General features: G+C 33.2%; 1 protein-coding gene across 2 annotated transcripts in view; it reads left to right on the forward strand.

The window, feature by feature from the left end:
• The window catches only part of LOC106876676 (protein disulfide-isomerase A6 homolog), a 29,546-nt gene that overhangs the window by 17,485 nt on the left and 1,756 nt on the right, over positions 1-10,305 (forward strand). For both annotated transcript variants that reach the window (XM_052966621.1, XM_014925310.2), the window contains exons 4-11: positions 650-776; positions 3,030-3,154; positions 4,695-4,916; positions 5,408-5,557; positions 5,971-6,128; positions 6,909-6,981; positions 7,413-7,498; positions 7,853-7,949. In XM_052966621.1, coding sequence (XP_052822581.1) covers positions 650-776; positions 3,030-3,154; positions 4,695-4,916; positions 5,408-5,557; positions 5,971-6,128; positions 6,909-6,981; positions 7,413-7,498; positions 7,853-7,949 — 1,038 coding nt within the window. The remainder of the gene's footprint in view (positions 1-649; positions 777-3,029; positions 3,155-4,694; positions 4,917-5,407; positions 5,558-5,970; positions 6,129-6,908; positions 6,982-7,412; positions 7,499-7,852; positions 7,950-10,305) is intronic.

Here is a 10,305-nt window from a genome sequence, read left to right on the forward strand (position 1 = left end):
AAGTTTCTTAGTTGTAGAACCTGTTTTTGAGAAAAGCAACAGGCTTTGCTCAAGGATGTGTATAGATAGCTCTATTTATCTTTTATTTGATATTAACATGTTTTGAGCAAAAGTTGTGTTTACAATATGACTCATGTGATCATTGCTTGATTCATCAGAAATGTGTTCTGGAAGTAAAGGTAGCAATAACAGTACCCAAAGTCCATCAGTACTGTAATGTTCTGATATCACTGAGATTTTTCACTCCTCAAGTTGAGCTCCATATTACAATTTAATCAAATATTCATCAGTTACACAATGCATTTGCAGCCTACAGGACTGAAATTGTAGCTGTACATGATATCCATTTATAGCAAAAATGTACTGGGCTATTATAGGAAGTTGGGTGGTTTACAGTGTTGGTAACAGGATATAAATCAGTAGGTGACTACTTATAGTTGCCTAGTTGTGATTTTTGTACTATTAAGATGATTGATTGCAGTGGTGGTGGGCAGGGGTCTTTCAGAGGAGTGTGGAAAATAGTGTTCTCAGATACTATTAATTTATATTATAAGTATATGACTCTCTAAGGTTTATTCTTTATATATGTCTGAAAATAAATTTTAATGCTGTGTGTGTGTGTGTTTTTTTGTTTTTTTTTTCTATTAAGGGTATTGTGAAACTTGGGCAACTTGATGCTGATGCTCACCGAGGAATGGCTGGGGAATATGGTATCCAAGGTTTCCCCACTATTAAAGTGTTTGGGCAGCATAAATCTAAGCCAGAAGATTATCAAGGTTTGTGTTTTTAAGAAACATTTTTTTAATATTATTTAAACTGCAGATGTCACCTACCTCTAGTAACATTTTTGATATCCACCTGCCACCAGAAACCCATCTTTCCCTCTCTAGTTCAAAACTTTCGGTTTATCAATGACGATGTTGACACAGGGACAAGTAGATTAGATGAAATTGACTTGGAGACAAGTAGATGTAAGCATAAAGCATTTAAACTGGCTATATCTCACCCAAATATTCTACCTGTTATATGTTCAAGCTGGCTGGATCCAACCTCTCACACCTAACATACAATGTCATTCTGAATATGGATAATCACATCAGTGAAATGTTGAAGACATGAGATAATGCATGGTTTTAATTCAAAACTTTGCGAATAAATCTACATTACATTTGACAGTGATTTGAATGCTAAAAGAATTAACAGCTGCTGTCTATGGGAATTCTTGTATACTGATGACTCCAGACACGGTAAAACCTAAAAGTAAATTTATTACAGACTAAAACTGTGTTAAACATGAAAGAAAAGTCTCTTGACTGAAGGCAAATCTCTTAAATCAAGTAAATGTATTCAATGTGAACTATAGATGCACAACACAAAGCATAGTGGGATGGTAAGCAGTCTGATAAAAAAGGGAAACTTCATATGTAACAGATGCATAGCAGCAGTCAGTTATAAGACTACTTGTGAAATGGATTCTTTCATATGCTTGGAAACATCTCTAGAAGTAGTTAATAGTCTTTGTTACCAAAATGGTGTAATCAGTAGTGGAGATGGCTCTTCTGAAAGTATAGTAATCTGAATAAGAACAGCTGGAAAAAGTTAAGATGCTGTGACATTTACTGGTATGGGTTTCTCTATGAAAGTAAAGGGTAGATTGATGCTTATATACAAAGTGCAATACTGCTGCATAGAAGCACTGTGGACATTCAATACAGCAGATTTGCAAAGGCTAGAAAGAAATGAGCCAGGCACTTGCTGCTGAGTGTGTAATGTTCATGTGCACAAAGAACTGAGAAAAAAATATATGAGGAATCAAATGTGTACAAGAGAGAAGACTCCTCTGGTACAGCATGTGATTGACACGAAAGATGTCGGCTGTATAAAGAAGTGCCAAGTGCCCCAAATTGGTGGAGTCCATGGTAGAGGGGAGACAAAGTAGTGACAACTAATCTCCTGAAGGAGTTGACTAAGGATCATGGCGAGTGGTGATATGTCATGCTAGAGAAGATGCACCTGTAGTAACGCCGTGCGCATGCGTGGAATTCAACAACCAAGCTTTCCCGCTTCATTCTGCCTCTTTCTTGCTGGCCAGCGATTGAGCATGGACGTGTTTAGCTGTCTCTCTCCATCTTTTGAACTTACGCTCGACAGCTCGCTTACATCTACATACCAACGTCCCAACAACCATGCTCACACACACAGAAGACATAACAGTAAACAAGAGCTAAAGATGTATATATATTCCACCTTAAATAAATGTTGTTTAAGTTGATAGTCTGGAGTTCAGCGTTCCGTTATATTCTTAATATTATATAGGAAAGTCAGGTATACATCTAATGATGTATAACCCACTTTCCTATACACCTATCTGCACAGACGTTGCCAAACGGATGTTAAAAATGTTGAGGATGGGGAAAAAGAGATAAAGGAAAAGCAGAAGAAGAAAGGCTATTGGGTACCATAGGGATGAAGGATGGGTGAGAGAGGCTTGAAAGAAGAGGGTCTGTAGAGACGGGAGAAGAGCACGCAAAGAAAATTATATCTTAAATATGTGCAAATATTGTTTTTTTATTTAGTTTGGTATATTTATATGCACAGTTAGGAAGGGCATCCAGCTGTAGAAACTCTGCCAAATCAGACTGGAGCCTGGTGTAGCCATCTGGTTCACCAGTCCTCAGTCAAATCGTCCAACCCATACTAGCATGGAAAGCGGACGTTAAAAGACGACTACAGTATTTTAGTCATGTTAGAAGGCCAATGAAAGGTAACCTAGATGGTCATGTAAAGAGAGCCAATGTAAAAATGACATTTGAAGTGATATGTAAGGTAATAATAGGGGTAAAAAAAAAAGCATCCCTTTAAGAACAGCAATGCATGTATCTGAGAAATAATTTAAACTACCCATAGTTTTAGATTTTCTTGTGTAATTAGTTGTCACATGAGTAGGCCACTTGTTTGCGTAATAGTTCATTTATAAACTTGATAATGTGCTTATGATATCAGAAAATATTTATGGTTTGTCTTTGAAGGTGGTCGAACTGCAAATAGTGTTGTAGAAGCTGCCAAGAAATATCTGTCTAATATGATATCTCAACGAACACGTGGTGGCGGTGGTGGCAGTAGCAGTGGTGGTGGCAGCAGTGGTGGACATAAGGTTTGTATTTATTGAAATAATCTTTGTTGGTTTTGGCTTGATTTTGTTTACAGTATTTAAAATTAAAATTAGGAGTAATCTATTTCTGGAACTTTCTTACAGTGTTTCAAAATAAACTAAATTCTAAGATGTTTGAAATGCAATCTTTTCAATTTTTTAAATGTAATTAGAAAGCAATTTTGGTCTTTGTAACCAAAAACTGTCCTTGAATTGCTTGTGCTACATTCCTAATAATTTCTCTCTCTCTGGACCTTCCTTTAATTGCAACCAGATTTTGCAGGGTAAAAAAGATAGAAACAGAAAGTGAGATATCAACTGTCTCACACAGCCCTTGCCACTGATTAAAACGAAATAAGTATTTTCATAAGACACACAACCACATATTTATAGGAGAGAAATAAGGTTGTTGTTAAAACATCTCTGAAAAGCACTCTCATAATGAATTTTTATGTAGAGATCAAATATCAAAATAATTTCTCTGAATAGACTTTAACCATTTAAGCCATTTAGATTTTGTGGTTACGGGAAAATCTTATGTATAGTCTAATTACCATATTTAAAATTTATCTTTTTGTGTTTTATATATTTAACAACTAAAATGTTTCAGTCATATAGTTAAAGTGTAACTTGAAGCAGCTGTTAATTAATTAAGCAAATTTATCATCATGTAAACTACAATACGTAACTAATTGTTCAGATTTCATAATTTAATGATTAAAACTGAAGCTAATTTTTTTGTTACTGGTCGCTAGATTATGTTTTCTTTTACATATCTTGCATTAAATGTTTGCTATTTGACTTTATATAACTATTATCCATCAAAGTGTCATTATCATTTGATTAATGAAGCAGGAGATGGTTATGATTAATTTTCATGCTTTGCAGCTGCAATTCAAAACCAGGTTATCGACTCTATATTCCAAAACTTTACATCTTTATGCTATCCATAACATTACTTTCCTCATATTAAAGGTCTCAGTTGCTTGTAAATTCTTCATTGCATGAAGAAATATTGTTTCAAATTGAAGTTTTGTGTAAAACAATTCAGTTTACATTGAACTGAGTTACTGTTCTCCTTAGATAAGTGTATCTAATTGAAATCTGTGTACTCCTTGTTCTTATCAATAATATCACCTGTGTTGGAGATGTTAAACTGTTACAATAAACATCATAAACTATCACTTGTGTCTACTCTTAACCCAAGAAGCATTTCACTGGTTACTTACACAAGTTTCACTTCACATCCAAAATCTAACACACATGATCAGATCACTTCAATCAATATTTTTGTCAGTTCTGTATGGCTGGGAGTAGCCAAACAATGAATAAGGAACTATATGAACAGCAGAGCAAATAATAACATTTTTGGCCTTTTATGTTCAAGCCCCAATGGGATTTGAATTTTGCCCTCAAGGTAGAGAAGTACCCATAACACAATGAAGACAGTACAATTCATTGTGAAAATTAGTTTATTTAAGCAAAAGGATATATCTTTACTGGATCTTGGTATAAACGGTTTTATTTATTTCTCTCATTTCAGACAGGCAGTGCTGATGATGTTATTGAGCTTACAGATTCCAACTTTGAAGAGATGGTATTGAAGAGTGATGATATGTGGCTGGTTGAGTTCTTTGCTCCTTGGTGTGGCCATTGCAAGAATCTTGCACCTCAGTGGCAAAGTGCAGCTACTGAATTGAAAGGCAAAGTTAAGTTAGGTGCTCTCGATGCTACTGTCCACACATTAACTTCTGAGAAATATGGTGTAAGTGTTTAATTTTTATATCCTCTATTCATCTTCTGTTGTAGCAAGGGATAGTCAAATGATGAACATCCGAGAAACCAGCTTTCCACATGCTAGTCTATTAAAACCTTTTAACCATGAGATCATTTGTGCTTAGTCTTGCTAGTTAATGAGACACTACCATTTAGTTTTTCAATGCTTACTACAATAAACTTTATTTCCTCATGCTACTTGTAAACAATTCAGTGTCTAGAATGCATCAGCTGAAAATTGTTTTTGTTATTGAGAAACATATATTTTCTCATTACTTGGCTTCTTATCAAGTAATTGACTAATTTATGTTGTTTTTGGTTTATATGAAGTGTATGTTTTTTAAGAATATAGTGATTGCGTAATTGTATTATTATAATGACTATAGTGCACCTGACCTAGGTACATTACTATTGCTCTAGTTTGTCTGAATTTGAACAAATTTGTCTCTAATCATAAATGTGTGTTTCTTTTTCTTTCAGATCCGTGGTTTCCCAACAATTAAGTTCTTCCCAGCTGGTGTGAAAGATGGTTCTGCTCAAGAATATGATGGTGGCCGGACATCTAGTGATATAGTTGCTTGGTCATTGGAAAAAGTAGCTGAGAATGTCCCTGCACCACCAGTCAATGAGGTAAGCTCACTTTATTTTCTAGCATATATTGAATGATTTATGTTTGCAACTTGGAAGTTAGGAATGCATGACAAAATATTTAACTACTAACAGTTGACAATTACTTTATCTAAAAACCTGTTGATTTAAGCATATTGTTTATTTGAAACGTGCTGCAAGAAAATCAATTTATAATACTTCAAAATTGTTTTTGTCAATCAGGTTCACTGTATTGAACTTACAAACTTTATAGTTCGATTTTTGTAAATCTTCTAAATTTATATTTTCTTTAATAGAAACTTGCTATGAGGTTTAAAGAACTTATTTTTTTTAATACAAGCTTTATTCAAAAAAAGGCTGTTCTTTATTAAATAATTGAGAGTGACTTGGGTATCTAATATTTTTTTAATACTAATATTATGTGTTGTCTTCAGGTAATTACTGCCAGTGTGCTCAAAGATGCTTGTGAGAAAAGCCAGCTGTGTGTAATTTCCATCTTACCAGTCATCTATGATTGCCAGTCAGAGTGTAGAAACAATTTTATTTCCATAGTGGAAAAAATGTCAGAAAAATACAAGCGAAATCTTTGGGGGTAATTTTTTTTTTTTTTTTTTCCCTCTAACTTTGATATGTGTAATGTCTCTAATCTCTCTAACCTTTCTTGCTATGTTAGTTTCTTCAATGCATAACATCTATGGGGAGGAAAAGACTGAGTTCACACAAACAAAACATTCCTTTTGATCAGCAGTGCATAATTCAAAATTTCATTTCCCTGTCTTGAATTAAAATAGACTGGATTTGTCGCCTTTTATTTTCACCTGTTAGTCGGAAGTTTTGTGTGGTTTTACACTCTTGAGAAAATATTTTAAGTTTTGAGATTTTATATAAATGTAACTTCTTGAGAAAATTTTGCAGTATGTTTTGTCAAAACATTATTAATTACAATCATTGTTATAGTGTTAATGATTTGGGATGACAGACAAAATACTTTGTACTTAAAACTTCATCTCTGTTTTCTGAGTTCAAATCCTGCTGGGCTTCAGATGATTTCATTCTTCTAGAATTGATAAAATAACTACCATTCTAATTATATTATTGATATAATGAATTTATACCCTCTCCCCAAATTCAAACACTCTGCCTCTTAGCAGAACATTTTACATATCTAAAAAAAATGCAATAATCTCTGTGAATCTTTTCAATGTATGCTGGCGTAGAAAGCCTATGCTTCAAATTAATCTTGCTTTTCTAATGATAATTTTTTACTTATTTAACATCTGAATTTTTCCTGTACTCATAACAGTAATTTTGAACTATATTTCTCCTCTTCACTTCTCTTAATTTTAATCCTCTTTTTTATTTTCTCTTTCAGATGGGTTTGGGCTGAAGCTGGATCCCAACCCCAGTTAGAAGAAGCATTTGGTATTGGAGGGTTTGGCTACCCTGTGAGTAATTTGACTTATTATTTCAACATCAACTTTTGATTAAAATCTCTTTCAAAACTCTTGTGTGGAAAAATATACATTAACGCATTATACCACCAAAAAATTCGTAGACCTATCAATTGCATTCAAGATGTCAACAGCTTACTTTTGATAAATGAAATCTTTGTATTAACTATGAATAGAGTACATGCAAGATAAACACTGCTAAGCATCAGCTGCTTGTGATGACAGTGGAAGATAACCATGTTAAAGGAAGATCATGAATGCAGATCTGGGAATGTTAGTGCATGTTATCAAAATAATACAGTTTGCATGTCAATTTAAAGAGTTAGGCAAAACGGTATTTGCTACAAGTTAATTTATCTAAAAGTAAAGTTATTGATAAAACATTGCTGGGTAAAATTTATACATGTTTAGACGTTTGTTTTCAGGCAATGGTTGCTTTGAACTATCGTAGTATGAAATATTCTCCACTTAAAGGATCATTCTCAGCATCAGGGTTGAATGAATTTTTCAGGTAAGTTGAAACCAATTTATTTTGGGTGAGATGGATTTTGTTGATATAATTATACATCGTATCAGTGTGGAAATCTGAGCTTGTAGGTTTTTAATTATCCAGATCAGCTACAAAGTACATTGCTCGTTTTCAATAGAAATAAAGGAGAAATATAATAGTCAGTAATGGGGGGTGGGGGTCTTTTTTGTTATTTTAAAATTTATTTTGTGTTACTATGTGAACAAGTTAGCATCATGCAAAGTGTAATAAAAACTAATTTGGACATTTACACTACACTAGTTACAGTCAGACTCATGTCTTAACATTTCTTAAGCTTTTTTTCCTCCCCTGCTGATGTTTAATGATGTTTTACAGAGACTTGCTGTATGGAAAGTCTTCAACTGTTCCACTTCGAAATGCCAAACTACCTGAAATTTTGAATATTGATGCATGGGATGGGCAAGACAAAGAAGTATGTATATCATTTCTGTTTTATTCCATAATTATATTGTTACCTCAAGTTTGAAATATTTTTAGATAAAATGTCCTAGTTTAAATGCAGTTGGCTTAATAAAATATACATTAGTTGGAAAATGAAGTAAGTATTTAGAAATTTATACTTTGTGTTGTATTCTCTCAGCAAATAAAAAGCAAGATATTAAACTTATGTGTAAAATTAAAAAGATCTTGTATATGGTGCAAGTAAGTTACTGCCTAGAATCACCCTACCATTAGTGAGTACTATAAGTATAAGGTAATAGGTAACAGTGTGTGTAACATGTATGTATACACAAACCTTGAACAATGTTGGCTTGCATTCGTCTATTAATTATTGAGGCAGTGAGGTTGCAGGATCATTAGCACACTAGATCAAATGCTTAGCAACATATGTTCTGGTTTCAAATTTTGCTGAGTTTGATTTTCATTCTCTTGGGGTCAATGGAGTAAGTATTGGTTGAACACTGGGGTTGATGTTGTTGACTAAGCCCTTCACCAAAATTTCAGGTCGAAGGGCAACCAGCTGTAGAAACTCTGCCAAATCAGATTGGAGCCTGGTGTATCCACTTGGTTCACCAGTCCTCAGTCAAATCGTCCAACCCATGCTAGCATGGAAAGCAGACGTTAAATGATGATGATGATGATGTGCCTATAGTAGAACATATTGTTGTGAATATAGCTAACAATCAGATTGTCATATTACACTTAAAAATGTTTTTAAAGTTAATAATTTAGAGATAAGACTAAAAACTGTACAAATGCATCTGCTGCTCCCTTTGTCTCCAGTACCCATGTAAGATTTTCTAATGCTGAACTGGGTAAGGTGTTTAGCATAGAGTATGGAAATTGCATAGTAATATGCATGAGTGAGCTATGTGGCCTTAATTTGAAGAGGTCTTGATCAGCTAGCTGGTTCAGAAAAGGCCATTATTGAAGTGAGATGAGATGGATGTAAAGGTATATCTGTAGGCTAAAAATTAAGATTATCTTTTCTTTTGTGGCATTTCCTTTTTTTTTTTTTTTTTTTTTTTTGAGAAGTGTTGAGATTATCTGTCCCTCTTTTTGAAGCCGAGATAATTTCAAATCAATCAAAAATCTGTATTATGCTATGTATTTGCTGTCTGTTTTGTACGTTATGCTTATGCCAAGAGAGGTAATAACACGAATATAAGAAAGATGGATCTATTTTAAAACGGGGGCCACATTTTTCATTAATGTTTTACATAGTGTTTTTGGTACGGAAAGACTTTCAAACTTCGTATACTTATCTATTTTGTGTTATAGAACAGAAAAATATTTTTGTATTCGAATTTATTTCATGTAAAAAATTGTCTTATTTAGATAATTTCAACCAATCACTGACAAGTATTCAGTTGTTTATATTTACTCCTTTGGCTGATTAAGCGATGTAAAGCGTATTTAATCTCCATACTTTCATTTTATTTGCTTTTTTCATTTTAAATTTGCTTTAACCCTAACCTTAGGGTTAGGGTTAATTGTTTCAGAATCGTTTGTTTATGTAGTCGGCACTTAATGTATATCGGCTGAATGGACGTCTGATTGGTTGAAATTACAGAAATACAACTTTAACATGGAATAACTGATGGATTTCTTTTTTTTTTAAGAAGACTAAGAGAAAAAGATGTTTTATATGACACATTCTACCAGTGTTGCAAGTTTCAAAGTGTTTCGTTAATGAAAAATGTGGCCCCCGTTTTAAAAAAGATCCAGAAAGATTTCTATTCTGCATTTGTGAGTTGAAATCACAGGCACAGTCAAAATGTTTAACATAGTGAAACAATGTCATGAAAATTTATAAAATTATGCATTTAAAGATATATTGATTGATAGTTACATTAAAGTGAAATAACTTTAGTAAATAGCTGTGGATGTTACTTTTATCGTTCTCCTGTTCCAGACCAAAAGCTGTAGCTATGCTTGGGCACTGCGATAATTTTTTTTTTTTTTAAATACTTCACAGTATTATGAGAGTAGACAGATACAGAGGGGAATGCAGACATGGTAGTTAATTAGCTAGGTAGCTACATTGGCGAATTTACAGATATGCTGATAGATATATCAATAGATATGGAACTGAACTGAAATGAAAATAAATTGGTATATAACTTTCATTTAGCCTTGGTGGTTGGACAGTAAAAGATGTAGTTTTATAATTTCCCTTATCCTTCGATTTAGCTTGCAATGAGCACTTCTTAATACTGTCCATATATTGTGAAGTATACTTAAAAACATACTTTATAAGAAAATTTCTTTCTCTCTCTCTCTCTCTATCTATATATATATATATATATATATATATATATATATAT

This window comes from Octopus bimaculoides, chromosome 3 (genome assembly GCF_001194135.2).
Source record: "Octopus bimaculoides isolate UCB-OBI-ISO-001 chromosome 3, ASM119413v2, whole genome shotgun sequence".
In the NCBI taxonomy this organism is placed as follows: Eukaryota; Metazoa; Mollusca; class Cephalopoda; order Octopoda; family Octopodidae; genus Octopus; species Octopus bimaculoides.